Source organism: Pelodiscus sinensis, chromosome 9 (genome assembly GCF_052426305.1).
Source record: "Pelodiscus sinensis isolate ZL-2025 chromosome 9, ASM5242630v1, whole genome shotgun sequence".
NCBI classification, from domain to species: Eukaryota; Metazoa; Chordata; order Testudines; family Trionychidae; genus Pelodiscus; species Pelodiscus sinensis.
The window spans coordinates 34,302,817-34,320,358 of NC_143060.1; the positions used below are offsets into that span (position 1 = coordinate 34,302,817).

Consider the following 17,542-nt stretch of genomic DNA (forward strand, 5'->3'; position numbering starts at 1 on the left):
GGAGCGCAGACCCCAAACAGCCGCTTGCGCCAACGTGGCTAACCGGCGCAGAAGTCAGCCGGGCACCGCAGTGGGAGGCAACAGCGCTGCCCAGAGGGAACAGCCAGCGTTTCAGCATTAGTCACAGACATTGGGCTACTATATATATGACACACCAACACTGGGAAACTACCAGCCTTGTGTTTCACAGCATGCCCTGTGTGCAACAGAAACTTATATCGTGAGACTAGAGCACAGTGTCCTTTTGAAATACTTTATCTTCTTTCTGTGGGGTTCTGAAAAATTAATAGCCTGTGAGATCATGTGACTCACATCTCAGGCATAGAGTGATTGTCATAATTACAAGACTGCTCATTATTGCAGCCTTTGTTTTAAAAGGCTTTGACTTTTGGAGCAGCATGTGGCAATCTGTCTGGATCCTGGGACTGCATAAGGGGTTTCTGTTCACTATAAGATCGCCACCTCCTGGCCAGGTGTGGCATAGCACCTTTCGTCCAGTAGCGACTCAGTTACTGTAGTGCTCTCTCTCTCTCTTCCTGTAATTGTCAGTGTTTCCTTTTGGTACTCAGCCCTCCTGATGGCTCATTATGTGGTCTCCCTTTCTGGGATATCAGAGTTCTCCTCCTGGACCAGCTGTTGGTATGTTTCCTCCAGCAACCTTGCCTGTGGGTAGCAGTGGAATCCAGACCTTCCTTCAACACTAGGTTCCAGCCCAAGGACCTTATGATTAGTTGCTGCCAATGTCTGCAGTCTTCCTTGATGCTGTTTCTCTGGGCTTCTTCCTTTGCTGCCTTCTGAGGTCTTCCTCCTTCTTCACAACTCCTCTGAGTTAGGTCCATCTTCCAAGAGGCTAGGATCCCAAGGCTTATTAAACTCCTAGGTTTCCTTCTCCCTGCCTCTCTGCTCCCAGCAAGTGACTGCAGAATCTCCCATTGCAGCGCTCTGCTTCTTCAAATGTCTTCTTTGTATTCCTCACCAAGCTCTCCCCTAGCTAGGCTTCATCAGCAATTAGTAATCTATAAATCCCTGGGCCTCCCTTGATATGCAACTATGAAGGTTAATTGGCCTTTTCTGGATCACTTTAACCCCATTAGGGCTGACAAGGGTGCTTTGAAGCATTCTGCATTCACTGAGACTCGGGTATTAAAATAACTAAGCACAACAAATGTTGCAACAAGTACTCAGTTCTGACACTGAGGCTGGGATTGTATCTTTGTTAAAAACGTGATGTCTCTTATCATGTTCTCTCATGTAGGAGCTGTGGTACCCACAGTTGTATGCACATTGTGTACTGTGCAGATCACTGGTGAGGAGTAAGTCCACCCAGAATGGGTAGCAAAAGAAGTTTGCCCCAGACGCCCAAAGCTGAGTGATGCTGCAGTCCCATACACTGACTTGCAGTACCACTCACTGAAACTTAGCCTGGCAGCCAAGACAGAGGGGCTGCCAGGCCAAAGCTGAGTGTCACTAGTTGCCATGCTAACTTAAAGGAGTGGTTTAATTATGTGCATATAAAAAAATTGGGGAAGCATCCATGTATAGAAGTGTTATCAAGGAGTAAAATAGAAATCTGTAGTAGTAAGTAAAAGCAGTTTAGCAAATTAGCTAGAACTATGATCTTACAAGATCTAATGTTCCTAAACAATGTCCCATTTATCCAGCATGAACTAAAAATATACCTCCACCCTAGCTTATTTTCCATTAATGTCCTAGAGTAGTTTGGTGAAATGGTCTGCTATGTTATATGATCTGTGGGACCCTACCAAATTCACTGTCATGAAAAACAAATCACAGACTATGAAATCAGACTTTCCCTGTGATATTTAGCTATTGGAGGGAAGGAGAGGGTGTCCCAGCATGGGGCTTATATTATTCTGTATTATTCACTGAACTTCAGCTGCTAGGTTGGTGAGGGACAGGATTTCCTCTTTCCCTACATGGAAATCAGATCCACCTCCACCTCTGGGAACCTCCTCCTGCTCTGAAGGTTTCAAAGAAGTGATGACTGTCATCCTGTGAGGCCCGCCCTTCTCCCACCTTCCCCCCCCCCCCCCCCCGACCCATTTTGGGTCAAGATCTCCACAGTTACATTACCATTCAATTTCAGATGTAAACATTTGAAAACATTACACTGACCCATTTTTAAACCCTTTGACTATTAACCAAAATGGATTGTGAATTTGGTAGGAGATTTGCACTTTGCAAATTTTAAACACTTCATGCTTTGGGAATAAATATCAATGGCTGCTAACTGGGTTTCATCTTTACCTCTTTGCCATCCCAAGTGTTTCCATTTTAAAACTCCTCCCCCCCCACCCCACCCCCTTTTTTTTTTTTAATAGGATCGAAAACTTCTTGCTACAGCTCAACAGATGCTCCAGGACAGCAAGACGAAAATAGAAGTCATAAGGATGCAGATTCTACAGGCAGTCCAGACCAATGAATTGGCTTTTGATAATGGTGATGAAGTAGAGAAGACAGAAATGTGCTTACTAATGTTAGAATTTTACATAGGGATGTACTAATGCGTTTATCACTTTAAGAATATTTTGGTGGGTGTGGAAGGACAGATAGAAGACAGGCTGTGTTTTTGTAGTGAAATTTAAATAGTAAAGAATACTAGAGATGCTATACTACGTATTCAGATCTGAATGTGATTTTGCTAAGGAAAAAAAAGCTTTCCCTTATTTGTAGCTTGTGGTTTGTTTTGCCATTAGTCTTTTTATACCTCATTCTTTCCATTTTGGCTTTTCCTTTAATATATTTTATATGCTCTTGCTCTTTTCTGATGTGGAGAAATTAGGTCCTGTATGTAGATAGTATTCCTCTCTGAAATTTTAAGACTTTATTTTTTAAAAGAAGTTCGGTTTTGATTAAGGACCAAATTCTGCCAGCCTCACTCAAGTGACTTGAGCAGAACTCTTCTCAGGAGAACACTTAAGAGAGTAAGGGAAGTAGGATTTGGGCCCCCGTCAGGAAATGTTAAGCTAGGGATGAAATGATGGCTTTTACAAACCAAAGCTCAACATTGTCTCAAACCAAATCTTTTCATTGCTCAGACACATTTCAGAATGTACTGTTGTAGTATTGTTTTTGTTTTTTGGAAAGTTCCCTTGCAGGCTGTGAGAATGAGAATAATGGTACCTCTCTAGTTTTTAAATCTTTAAATATATATCTTGTGAATTAGTGAAATTGCCTGATCATTGGTGCTTGAAATACATACATGTTAGTGATAAGTTGGAAGTCTTTTTGTTGGGAAGTGTCATAAATTCATGAAACTGAAGATTTCATTTTGTCAAACTACTTTCCTAAATCTTATGGTTGCAAAGTGAACCTACTAATACTTCTAGTGCTTCCCCTGCTTCTCCTAGCTTTGCCTAACAGTATTAGAAAGACATCAGTAACCCCGAGAGACAAGGTAGGTAATGTAGTATTTTATTAGATCGACCAACTTCTGTTGGTGAGAGAGACAAGCTTTTGAGTGTGTATCTCTTATTCCGGATATTACCTATTCTGCCTTGTGCATCTCATATTCTGGAACTGAAATGGCTATAACACCACTGCATATACCAATAACACAGATCTGTTCACTCTTACTATTCTGAATGTTGTAGGCAGTGGTGAGTCTGTCAAGAAGTTTTCAGCTGCTGCTTGGGGAGATTTGTGAGTACCAACAGGAGGCACTAGAGCAGTGGTCTCCAACCTTTTTACACCCAAGATCACTTTTTAAATGACAGACCAAGCCAAGATCTACTGCCCCGCCCCTTCCTTGAAGCCCTGCCCTCTCTATTCTCCTCCTCTCCATCACTTGCTATCCCCAATCCTTATACTGCTGCTTATTTTTTTTATTATTATTATTATTCTGTAGGAAGAGGTTTTTCCAACATTTGGCCTGTCTAGACTGGATCAAATATCAGAAAAAAACCCTTCTTTTGGAAGCCACCTTATTCCTTGTGGAAGGAGGAATATAAGGGTGACCAAAAGAGCCTGTTTGCTCTTCCACTAAAAAAGCGGAAGAACAAACGCAACCCTTGATGCAGAAGAGTTTTTCTGGGATATCTCCAGAATCCTGAAAAACTCCTGCAGTCTAGATGGACTCTTGCTGTGTTGAGACAGGATGTGTAGGCTCTGGGGTGGGGAGGAATTTGGGTGTGGGAAGGGGTGAGAGGTGCAAGCTCTGGGAGGAAATCTGGATGCAGGAGGAGGTGGAGAAGGGGACACTGGCTCAGGGAGGGGGCTCCACGCTGGGAAGTGTTGGGATACTAAGCAAGCCACAGGCTTGCGGATGTGAGGGTGCAGGAATTTGGGTTGGGGTAGGTGAGGGGCTGAGGGCATGAGGTTCCAGTGTTTGATAGGCTCAGGTCTGGGGAAGGGGGAGTGCAGGAGTGGTTGTGGCCAGATGGGGGTTTGGCCCCAACTGGGGGTTTGTTAGCCAGGCTTCATTTTTAAATAGAATACTATGTTAAACACAAAGTTTCTGCATTGTCTGTCTTTATGAGAATGGCAGGGAACCTGCCTTGAGTCAGGGGTCACTGACCCATAGAAAAGTCGTTTGGGAGCAGGGGATATAGTACTGGAGAGGGGTGCTAGTGGGTTCTGGAGCAGGAAACAGGGTGCCAGTGGGGGCAGGGGAGAGGGGACAGGGTGCCAAGACAGGTTTCTGCAGCAGGGGTCAGGGTGCTGGGGGGGACAGGTTTCTGCAGAGGGGAGCAGGGGGACAGGTTTCTGTAGTAGGAGACAGGGTGCCAGAAGGAACTGGTTTCTGCAGGGGGGGGCAGGATGCCAGGGGACAAGTTTCTGCAGGGGGGGGGGGCAGGTTTCTGCAGTGGGGCTGGGGGGGCAAGGAAGAGGGAACAGGGGGCCAGGAGGGCGGGGAACAAGTTTGGGGCAGAGGAGAGGGAACAAGGTTGGGGGCAGGGAGTTCCCTACACCAGCCATGGAGGGAAGCCTCCGACCCGCGCTCCCTCTGGACTGACCGCAGGGCAGCCAGGCTGGAGCAAAGAAAAGCAGCTGCCCGGCCAGCTGGCCATGGTACTCAGCCAGGGTGCCACCAAGTTCCACGTGGGCAGGCGCAGAGGGGAAGCTGCCCAATCAGCTGGAGCGCGGTTCAGCCTCCCCTGGGCTGAACGCTACAGCCAGCAGACCAGGCAGCTTCCCCTCTGCGCCAGCCCACGTGGAACTTGGTGGCACCCTGGCTGAGTACCATGGCCAGCTGGCCGGGCAGCTGCTTCTTTTCCCTCTATCCCGGCTGCCCTGCGCTCAGCTCAGGGAGGCTGCGCCTAGCTCCAGCTGTGAAAGACACAGTCAGCTAGCTGGGGTGTTTCAGCCCTCCTGACCTCCCAGCTCCCACCATTCCTCGCAGCTACTCACCTGTGTTGTTGCTCGGTGAGTAGCTGCTCCTCAAATGAGGAAATCTAATGTAAATGTACTGCGCAGGCGCGCAGTTCAGAGAGGGCTCAAGAGCTACTCTTAGAGCCCTTGAAATCTACTGGTAGCTCACGATCTACTGGTTGGTGACCACGGCGCTAGAGTTATTGACCAAAAACAGTTTTGGAACATCATGGTGTGAAACCTCTCATCTCCCATTTTTGCAGCAGCTGGAAAACTTAGGGTATGGTGTGGAATAGGACAACAATTAGAGCTTCAAATAGATTAGACATCAACTTGTAAGAGATTGATATGAAAAATGAAGCCTCCAATTTGGGTTAAAAGGCAGAAAACTTGAAGAAAAACTTAAGTGTATTCTTTCCAGAAGGTAGAGCTGTGTGGGAAACTTGGCTTTGCGAGGGTTTTTGTTCCTTAATTTCCCTGGGGAGGACCACTGTCTTTCATATCCTAGTTAGTAAGTTTAGTTCTTTGGTCTTTATCAATCTAGTGGGTTTATCAAACTCAGAACATAATTTAAATGCAAAACTTTGAATTTCATTGTTGTTTCTATACCATACGTGGATATAATCTGCTTTTCTTTTCCAGTTTAACAATGCTACATCTGTTTTTCTTATGCTGTAAAATTCTTTAATTGCTAAATATTAAGAACAAAACTAATAGATGGTATTCAATGAAGATTTAATGTTTGTTTATTTGTAGCAAAACCTGTGATAAGCCCTCTTGAGCTTCGAATGGAAGAACTGCGACATCATTTTAGGATAGAGTATGCAGTAGCGGAAGGTGCAAAGAACGTGATGAAATTGCTTGGCTCCGGAAAAGTTACCGACAGAAAAGCCCTTTCAGAAGTAACTTTTTAATGTAGTTTATGAAATTTGATTTTAAACTCTGTTTGAAGAATGTGGATTGTTCTAAATCTTTTTTTAATTTATATCACACAAGGCTCAAGCAAGATTTAATGAATCAAGCCAGAAGTTGGACCTCTTAAAGTATTCGTTAGAACAAAGATTGAATGAACTTCCTAAAAACCATCCCAAAAGCAGTATTATTATAGAGGAGCTTTCATTGGTCTCTTCGCCAACACTAAGTCCACGTCAAAGTATAATATCTACACAGAACCAGTACAGTACGCTATCCAAACCAGCAGCTTTAACAGGTATGTGGTTTTGTATAATGTATTACTCATTGTGTTTAAACTTGATAACTCAAGTGACTCATACACACATTACTCTATATTATATATACTTTTCCTGGATAAAATAATTTGTGCAATATATGACTAAAACACACACAATAAAATTTTACGATTGATTTCACAGAGGTATTACCTCATTTGTATTTAAATATAAAGGCGTAGTGTTTGTTGTGGCTGATGTAATTGCATCCTTATGGGCAATTCTAACTGATTATGAGGTTTCTTAAATATATTTGATATGTACACACTTAATTTAAGAAAAAAATGTTCTGGTCCTTATTTAGGTGTCTCTAGAATCATTTTTCATTTTTAGAAGATCAAGTGCAGTATAAACATAGGTAAGTCTGGTTATCTCCATTTAACAGATGAGGTACAGAGGAGCTACACAGCAAGTTAGAAAACTAGGAATAGAACTCATGTCTCCTCTCAGCTCTATGCTTTATTCAGTGGGTCACTCTGACTCCCTGGAAGGCGAGATTTTGGGGGTTTTTTGTTTTTGTTTTGTTTTTTGTTTTTTAAAGGCGCTAAAAGTATATCAATAGAGAAAAAAATTTCAATATTCCCTAATAGATATGCACAAAAATATTTATTTGCGCTAATGATTTTCCTACCTTAAATAAGAGTTAAGTGTTTAGTATTCACAGGAGTAATTCTCTGCATAGTGGGTTATGAAAGTTAAGATTATATAGTCAATCAGTTTCTCAGAGATGCTGTACATCATGAATTGCAGAACCTCATAAAGGAAAGACGTTTCAATCTGGTATGTTTTTAATGAAGATCTAATGTATCCCTCCAGATTGTATTTTGTTTACTTAAAATTGGTGTTGAATAAAATTGTGTTCAGATATGTTGAGTTTATTAAATAACTACCAAATTAAAAGTGTTAATCCAGCTGTTTCTTTTTCTTTTTCCAACATGCATTTACCTTTAACAGCTATACTGAACTGTACCAGAGGAAGTTCTCCCCGCCTTCCCCCCCCCCCCCCCAAAAAAAAAACCCTAACAACAAACACAGCAAGTTAATTTTTTTTCGCAACACAGAGACTATGGATATATCTGAGGACAGAGTTTGCCCTTATTAACTTAATTTTTTTTTTAAATTGATGCAACAAACACAAACTTTTCTTTGTATGCCTGGCTGCATTAATGTTAACTTGGAATAACTCTATCTTACATTTAGATGAAATAATAAATGTAGCAAATAGACAAAAAGTGGAGAAAGTTCTGAAAATTCCTCTGGTTTTTTGTGTGGCTTTTTTACAGACTCAGCACAGTGCTTCTCCAAATTATTGTGATTTCACTAGGAATTATTAGTGGAGCACTATTGTTTTCAGTGTCTCTGTATGTAATTAATATTTTGACCCTTGATTTTAAAATCATTTTAACCTTTCTCTTTATATATACTTAGTCTTATGACAAGACAGATATCAAGATACGTAAACTTTTAAATAATGCTTATGTAGGGACACACCTTTAATAAAAATAAAGATTTGTTTGTAAAATTGCTTAATAGCTCAGATCTCAAATTCTTAGTGTTGTAACTGCTGGAAAAGTGGAACGAAGATTTACTTGGTTTCTGTTGACTGGATACCAAGACTTTTCATCACCATCACTTCATCTAGCATGTATCAGGAAGCAGTACTGTTCTGCTAGGACCAGAGGTGGTGGGATTTTTATTTTTGTTCTGTGTTTTTATACTTTATTAAAGGCAGTTTGGAAACAAGTCACCTAATTATCCACACCCATTCCTCTGGTCCACCTTGCAATATGCTTCATCCTATTCTGGAAATGGTGCCTCTGTGTATGAGTATTCAGTTTTCATGCTTATTGAGCTGTTGACCTCTTTGCTTTGGGAGCTGGATGTGTAGGTTTTGTCCCATCTACTCAAGATGGGAAAAGGCAGCCATTTTATTTCACTTAGACCACACAAATTCTTGGATTAAAGTCCTTTATGCTCATTGATGTGTGTCAGATTTCACATGCTATTTAGAAATGAAATACTGCATACCTGTTTAATGTATCCCAGGAGCTAAACCCCACCTTTTTTAATAGGCAAGAGTTTTTAGAGTGTAATTTAACTGCAGCTTCTGGCTATTGCTCTGTGCAAGGTGGATGTAGTAAAATGAAGCCCTAAAATATAAGATCACATATCACAGGCCTGGTGTATGGCCTGAGACATAGACAGCAATGGTCAGGACTTTGTTAATATAAGGCAAAGTGAAGCTGTGAGCAAGAGGTAGGCTCCTGCTCTCAGACAGGGATGATAGTACAGAAACACTCATATCTATGGTACTAGGCACAGGCTGTAAGCACATTCCAGAGGGGTTGTAACAGACCAGCTTGTTCAGAAACACTTCGGTACCAACCTTCTCCACACAAAGAGCAGGCATACTGTCCCAGGTTCAGGACAGGCTCTAAACTGACCACATGATAGTAATTGAACCCCCATGTACAAGGTAATGGGTGAATCTAGTTAACGTCAGAGGGTGGCAGCCTCATACATCAGGATGTGTAACTTGTTTATACCTGTATATAAAAGTGAACCCCAAAGAGTTGTCTTTGGCTGGCCTAGGGGACAGTGTCTCGTCCCTGGCACTGGCTGAGTTGGTTCACTGTAATGGGCATACATATGTTAGCCTAACTGTAAATTCTTTGGTCTGGGGAAGCTAGGACCATGCCTTGTCTATAATGAACATGGCTGAGTGCCTTTGGTCCTTGTGTGGTCCTGCGGTCTTTGGGGGCTCTCTCGGAGTCTGCTGTGTTGACTAATTGTGCGTGGTCAATATAGTAAATGGGGGCAAATGCAGGAACGCACAAAGGTGAACGGTTATCCTAGAGCAGGAGACCTGTCAAGATGCCACACCAATGAATACTGACTGATGCAGTGGGGGTCTTTTGCTGACTCGTCTCTGTGCCAGGTTATGTTTTTAAGATGCCTATTTTATCTGTTACAATGTTTAAATGCAATCCTTTGGTGTGGAGTAGCCATTAGCAATGGTTGTCTTCTGTTTTTTTTGCCCAGGATGGCCCATTCCAAGGGGTTACCTAAAAGCTGCAGTCTTACTCCCCTCTCTCTTCTCCCTCCCCCCCCAAAAAATGTGAGACACTGAAGTGCAACAAAGGAAATCAAATGCTTATTTTTGTTTTAAGTGAACTATCACATTAGTGCTTGGGAATAACCTTGAATAAAAATTTTGTTCTCCATGGGAACAGACTCATTTAGTAGGTAGGGTATCTATTCATTTCCTAACTAATCTAATGGTTATTTGGACAGTTTCTTGAGGTTTATTTGCTCCCAGGCAGTGGAATGTGCCATCACTGACTTGTTGAGACTTGAGACAAGTACCACTAGATCTCTGTAGTCCTGGAGATTTTGCCTTCAAAGATTAGGTCAGATTGGCTGAGATGTGGGGGAGGGTGAGTAGGTTGCCTTCCTCTGCAGCATAGTGGCTCGGTTTTAAATTAGTGTAAATGATGGATTATATATAATTGAAGTCTTTAAATCATGATTAGAGGACTTCAGTAACTCAGTGAGACATTATAAATTCAATACAGGATTGATTGGTTGAGGTTCTGTGACCTACAATGTTCAGGAAGTCAGACTAAATGATCAGGATGAACCTTCCTAGTCCAGCACCCTCAGGACCTGACTGGTCCCAGATGAGGAATCTTGCTGGATCAGGGAAGGTCACATCTGGTTCCCCTGCTACCTGTCCCCCAGCCCTGGCTTGGACGGCTTCCTTCTCCCCCTCCCCCCAACACTGGCCCCACTGCCCTGCTAGTCCCATTTCTCCGCACCCTGTCCTTGCTATGCCGAGCAGCCCAGCTCCAGCCCAGCTCCTGGCACGTGGGCTGCCAGCCCCACTATAGGGAGCCCAGCCACCAGCCCTCCACTGAGACTCTGGCATCCATGAAATGTTGCCAGAGAGTCCCAGTTTAGAGGTACAACTTGAAAAAATTTTACACTATAGAAGACTCTTTTTTTCTGTAATGGGTGAGGGGGAAAGTCCAGAATTGGACACAGTACTCCAGATGTGGTCTCACCAGTACAGAAGAAAGGGGAATAATCATTTCCCTAGATTTTCTGGCAATGTTCCTACTAATGCATTCCAATATGCCATTCATCGTCTTAGCTAGAAGGACACACTGTTGACTCATATCCAGCTTCTTATCCACTGTAACCCCCAGGTCCTTTTCTGCCTAAGTGCGGTTGATCCCCACCCTGTAACAATGCTTGAGATTCTTCCATCCCAAGTGCAAGATTCTGCGCTTGTCCTTGTTGAACCTTATCAGATTTCTTTTGGCCCAATCCTCCAATTTGCTTAGATCACTCTGGACCCTACCCTACCTTCCAGCATTTCTACCTCTCCCCCTAGCTTAGTGTCCTCTACGTGGCTGCTGAGCATGCAATCCATCCCCTCAGCCAGGTCATTAATAAAGATGTTGAACAAAACCAGCTCTAGAACCGACCCTTGGGGCACTCCACTTGATATTGATCGCCAACCAGACATGGAGCCATTGATCACTACCCATTGGGCCTGACGATCTAGCCAGCTTTCTGTCCACCTGGCGATCCATTTATCCAATCCATACTTCTTTCCATGCTTTGATACATATACCTTGTTCAATAAAAATGTGAGAAGTTTACTTTCTGAAGAATGCCTGTTAGTGTAGAGCAGTGGCTTTTACACTTTTTTTTTCTTGTGACCCAGTTGGGAAAAATCCTTTATGCCCATGACCCAATAATTGCATCTTTTTAGACCCACTCCCCCTGCTGCCCCTGCAGAGTTCCCTGAGTGGATGCTAGGGAACTCCCTCTTCTCACCCTCACTACAGAGCTCTGCATACAGTTCTGAGGAGCTCTGGCTGCTGACTGTCTTGTAACCTAGTACTGGGTTGTGCCTCTAAGTTTGGGAATTACTGGTGTAGAGTAGATTTCATTGTATCTGTTACCTAAATCTAATATTAGCCGTCATTTGTGAGAAGTTGCCTTTTCTTTAAATTTCAGTTGAGTTTCTCCTCTTCCCTATCGATGATATCATTCTGTTCATTTTTTGCTTAAATATTAAGAATTGAGATGTTTACCTATAAATATAACAGAATAGGTAGTTTTAAAATTGTTTTGTGCTGTACTTCTGAATTGTAACTACTCCTGGTGTTTGATTCCATATTTGTTTAATCTTTACTTCTTTAATTTCAGTAGCTTTCATTCCAATAAACAATGCTATCTTGAGTCTCTCATCATTTAACTGAAGCACATATCGGCAAATTTTATTACTCAGTAAGCTCTGTGTACGTAAGATGCTAATATGAAATCATTCACTGGTCATTGTACTATGTACACATAAGAACTTAGCATGTGACAAAAGTAATGGTTTTTACTTGTTTCAGGTACTTTAGAAGTAAGGCTCATGGGCTGCCAAGATATTTTGGAAAATGTCCCTGGCCGATCAAAAGCCACGTCAATTACTCTACCTGGTTGGAGTCCAAGTGATGCCAGATCATCTTTCATGAGCAGAACAAGCAAAAGTAAAAGTGGAAGTAGTCGAAACCTTCTGAAAACAGATGACTTGTCCAGTTTAGTATCCTTTTTATTTTTTAAACAGTCTAATTGAAATTCTCAGAAAAAGTGAATTGTTTTAAAAAGATTTGCAGGTGTAAAACTTGATCAGTGACCGTATCTTTATTACAGCTAACCCTCAAGCAATTACTATCTGTCCTGTTAGGCATATTCCTCAGCTAGAAAGATGCCAGTAAACAAATTATTTTAAATCTTACTAAAGGTTTAGAAGGGGTTCTTGGTGGGATTGTTACTATGGTACAAGATGAGTGAGGAAAGGGAGGAGAGGTAGGGAATTGAAAATTTCATCAGATTTATTAACCACATACATGGTTTTTGAGAGAAGTGCATTTTTATATTTGTTTTTCATTTGAATACTGTGACCTTGTATAACTAAGAAATTAATTTCAAACTTGAAAAATGGTCTAGCTCTTCACTGGATACATTGATGGATCAAAAATTCTTTATCCTGAATGTAATTGGTTCATGTGGATATAATTGTATTTTTTAGTAAGTCAGTAACTGTAGTTTTTTTGTTTGTGGAAAATCCTCTTAGAGTTTTAAGCTAAGTTTGTGTAACTTACTTACAGATGAAGTCTGTGCTGTATTGAAGCTGGACAACACTGTGGTTGGTCAAACTAGCTGGAAACCTATTTCCAATCAGTCATGGGATCAGAAGTTTACACTGGAACTAGACAGGGTAGGACACTGTACTGTTTCCATTGATGGAGATTGTCAGTTCGTAGATTAATTTCATGTTTCTCTGTGTCTGTTCTTTACAATGGCTATGAACCTATTCAGATTCCGTGCATATATGTATTCCTGTTCTTCATGGAAGCAGTTTCTTGGAATAAAATGTTAGAGGGTTAATGTTCTAGAAATCTCAGCTTTGATCTAGTTCAAATCTAGTTGTGGTGAACAAATATTTAGCCTCATCCTAGCTCCAAGTGATGGATGTTTTGTTTAGATTATACATGATTTAGGGAAATGAACAAGACTGACAGTTTTGCTTGACATGTATGGAACTGTAATGCACATATTATGTTATACAGTTCAAATGTGGAAACTTGTAAAGTCTCAGATAAATTTTATCTCCCATAGGTAATTCTTAGGATACAAGTATAGAACAGAACTGTGTGCTTCACATTTCTTTGGGCTGAATATTCAGGCTGATTTTACCTCAAATGTTCCATGTGAGATGTATTCCAAAGGGGGTCCCCAATTTTCATGATTTGTGATGCCCACTCTCTGAAGTTAAAATCAATTTTTTTCCTATTAAAAAAACAATTAGATTTGCCCCCTTTTGGGACAATCCACGCTGCATGCTCTGAAATAGCTATATGAGGGGCCAAGGACAGGAGGAGCAAAACTTTTATGTGGGGAGAGGGAAGCAGGAGGAAAGTTAGTGACAGTGATTCACTGTAACTCACATATATACATACACACACTCTCTCTCTTGCTCTATTGCTTTTGTGCCCACATGCACTGTGCATTTCAAGAGTTGCTCTCAGTTCCTCGCCCTCCTCCCTTCCTCCCCCAATTCTCTCACACATAGTCTCACATTTCCTAACACACAGCATGCAATCCTCCAACACACAGTCACATGGACACAGGTTCTATCTCATTCACACACACAATTCTGGTGTTATTGTTTGGTGGTATTTGTCCGAATGCTGTGGTGAGCCGGGAGTGGTTAGGGGCTGCAGGAGGGGAGTGGACTCTGGCAAGATACAACTCTACGTGGCAGTTCAAAGCCTGCTTTGAGCCACTGCTCAGTGTCTGCTACATATGAAGCTTGGCGTATGTCGTCAGTGGGAAGGAGATTCTGGGGTTGAAGGCAGAGTGGCTGCACCCCCTCAGTTGGGGTCAGCAACACCAGCTGGGGACTGCCTTCAGTGGAGCATAGGGACACCAGTTTAATAAAACTGCATAGGTCCCCATAAATCATAGGGATGGGCCTGGAGGAAGGAAAAGAGAAAGCATTCTGATTCTGGAAAGGAGCCTAAGGAGAAGGAGACTGTCATTTTCCCTCTAATCCACTGGTGCACACATCCCTTCAGGGTTTCCTTGCCTATCTTGATGATGCCCTTGGCACACATCCGTCCGTCTTACGGCAGTGGTGCCAAATGATCTGGATTCCTCAATGGAGCCCATATCCCCCACACTGTCAACTTTCCCTCTTGATACTGGTGGCATCTGTCAGAGCTTTTGGCTATGTCTCTGCCTGGCTTTGCAGAATCATATTCATTGTTGGTATCCCCCCCACAGTATTCTTGAGCATGGGAGCCTCAGTTGTTCAGTCTCCTTTGATTTGCTGCAGGAAGCCTACCTGGCTTTATCTACCAAAAGCCCTGTCTGCATGGAAAGACTTCATACAAGGGCACCCTTCAACACTAGGTATGGGCCTACCATTCAGGCATCAGTGAAGATTTTGCTTGGAAACTAGCAAGGACACTTGCAATCACATTGACACTGATACCTTTCCTGTCAAAGGAGCAGTTTTCTCAGTTTATCCTCATCTCTGGCACTGCTGCCCTTGAGGACAGCCATGTCTGAGTTGGAATAGCTGTGAGCAGTAACAGTCAGCACCATCATCTTTGTACCTCAAGAAGAGTAACATGCTTATGACAATGGTGAGGAAGCTTCTTCGGGGAAAAGTGGTGGTGTACCCTATACAGGACTATACCAATTGTACATCCATCCCCTGATGGATAGATTGGGACTTTGTTCATCAGGAGCACTTTCAAGAACTGATAGGGGAAAAGGCTGACTCTTTAGTTTCAGACATGGGTTTCAGCACCTGCTGCATCCAGTTCCTTTTTTGACATCTAGAAGACACACGACAGTGTCCTAGTTCCTATTCATGACTACTCAAATCCCTTAAAGGACATTTGGCTGGCTGTCCTCATTCAAATTGCATAGCTTATTTCAAGTTAATTTCGAAATAGCGCCAAATTTCAAAAAAAGCTATCTACATCAAATTTTGAAATAGAACACTATTCTGAAACGTCCCTTCCTTCTCATGGAATGAGGTTTACAGGGACGTTGGAATAGTGAGCCTCTTATATTTCAAAATAACGGGCTTGCTCAAAAGATATGAAATGGCTATTTTAGGATACTACAAGTATCCTGAAATAGCTGCGCAGTGTAGACATAGCCTTAGAGTGGAAGGGTGAACTCCCTTATGTAGACTGAGCTAATTACATCATCCTAATGTGAGCATGCTCCTGCAGCTTTTGTATACAGTATCCATCTCAACATCAGAGGGGCTGGATCATATAAGTTTGATTGCAAATTCATAAGTAATCCTTCTTCTGTTTACTGTTATAGTCACGTGAATTAGAGATTTCAGTTTTTTGGCGTGATTGGAGGTCTCTATGCGCAGTGAAGTTTCTGAGGTTAGAAGATTTCTTAGATAACCAGCGACATGGCATGTGTCTCTATCTTGAGCCACAGGGTACTCTATTTGCAGAGGTAAGAGCACGTAATGCAAAAAGTCAGCCACATTTGAAATAATTAAATGGCAGAATATTTTAGATGGCTTTTAATAAACTCTTAAGAATGCATTATTTTCTGGAAGTGGAATTATAATATACAAATTATCTGAACTGCAGGTTACATTTTTTAATCCAGTTATTGAAAGAAGACCAAAACTCCAGAGACAAAAGAAAATTTTTTCAAAACAGCAAGGTAACAATTTATTAGGCATTACAATTAAATTATAAAATATTGTACAGGTTTGCCATGTTTTATGTACAGTCCTAAAATGAAATTGCAAATAAAGTTGCTGATAGTTAAATCTTTAATATTACATTCAAAAATCTTTGCTTAGAATTGTATATTACGTAGTTGCATTTAATGGTGAATAGTTGAAAATTGCTAAAGAACATGACAAATTCAGTTTGTTCTCCATAAATTATAAGTTGATGAATTTTAATTATAGCTTTTGGTAATATGTAAAGAAATTACTTGCACTCTATTTTCTTTATTCACAATATCTACAGGCAAAACATTTCTCAGAGCCCCTCAAATGAATATTAATATTGCCACTTGGGGGAGGCTGGTGAGAAGAGCTATTCCTACAGTAAATCATTCTGGTACCTTCAGCCCTCAAGCTTCTGTGCCTGCTACAGTGCCAGTGGTTGATACATGCATTCCTGAACTAGCACGGCTAGCTAGGTAAATCTTTTTTTTTTTTAAGCCAAATTTACATACAAAAGTAATGGTGCGGTTTTTATTTATTCGTGTAAATGAAAAACCTTCCTTATTGAGTCTGTGCAGTTTAAAACCTTGACATTTTCTAGTTGGACATCCATTTTGCTACATTTTTAAAGGGAAAATAAGATTTTTCTAAAAACATTAAACTGGTTTCTGTATGTATTTTAATCCTATAAAATAGCCTTCATTGTACTCTCTCTGTGTGTGTGTGTGTGTGCGTGTGTGGTTTTTTTTCCCCATAAGTGACTCTCCTGTAGCCAAATTGGACTTCGAACTTGAACCTGAACCTCCATCTGTTCCACCCCGTGCGTCATCTCTTGGAGAAATATGTGAATCTTCATCTGAAATAAAGGCACCGGATACACCCAATCAGGCAAGACATTTAAGCTAGTCTTAAAGTGTTGCATAGAACATGTCACATTTTAATTGAATATTTAATATCTGTGTTAAACTCATTGCAACTACATAATATTGTATTTCCTCTTACTTTAAATACAGAATATTAAAATGTGTCCAATTTCATATACACATCAGGGATCTCAAACTCACGGCCCATGGGCCATCCCTGGCTGGAGAAGTTACACAATTCAGCCCCAGACTCCTCGCAGGTTGAGGGAACTATCTGTTCCTGTCTCTCAAACCCTGCCCCTTCCCGGGGCCATGAGTTTGAGACTCTTGTTGTACATAATTGCACATGATTTGTTTTTATACTGGTTATGGAGATTGGTCTTTTTTTCTGTGGTTTGAGTATTTTCCTATTGGTTGCTTTATGGGCCCAAAAACCATACTCCTTCAATTTATAGAAAAGTGTTTGTTAGTATCCATAAAGATTGGAATGATTTTTAAAGAATAGGATTTAAGAGGCTGTCAGTAAATATAGCATTTTAGGCTAATTGATACTTTGAATTTCACACTGAAGTTTAGCAGTATTTTTTTTACTTCAGTTTCCTTAAATATACTAGATTTCTTCATTCTTCAGCAGTCTAATTTTCTAAGTCTTTAGATTTCTGTTTTTTCTCCCTCTTTCATAGGATGCAGAAACTGCTTTTGATTTTGAAAATGAGAGAGAGATAACTGTTACAAAACTCCAATCTGAAATCATTTGTGAGCCTGAAATTCAACACAGAGACATAAAGTGTACAAATATACGAGAGCCAGAAGACAAAAGGTAAAAACAAACAAAA

At 41.3% G+C, this 17,542-nt stretch overlaps 1 protein-coding gene across 1 annotated transcript in view; it reads left to right on the forward strand.

Annotated features, from left to right (window-relative positions):
• Positions 1–17,542, forward strand: part of PKN2 (protein kinase N2) — a 105,570-nt gene that overhangs the window by 64,395 nt on the left and 23,633 nt on the right. Inside the window, exons 4-13 of the mRNA XM_075936412.2 lie at positions 2,343–2,460; positions 6,088–6,233; positions 6,328–6,541; positions 11,972–12,157; positions 12,731–12,840; positions 15,471–15,614; positions 15,755–15,830; positions 16,145–16,319; positions 16,602–16,731; positions 17,390–17,526. Coding sequence (XP_075792527.2) covers positions 2,343–2,460; positions 6,088–6,233; positions 6,328–6,541; positions 11,972–12,157; positions 12,731–12,840; positions 15,471–15,614; positions 15,755–15,830; positions 16,145–16,319; positions 16,602–16,731; positions 17,390–17,526 — 1,436 coding nt within the window. The remainder of the gene's footprint in view (positions 1–2,342; positions 2,461–6,087; positions 6,234–6,327; positions 6,542–11,971; positions 12,158–12,730; positions 12,841–15,470; positions 15,615–15,754; positions 15,831–16,144; positions 16,320–16,601; positions 16,732–17,389; positions 17,527–17,542) is intronic.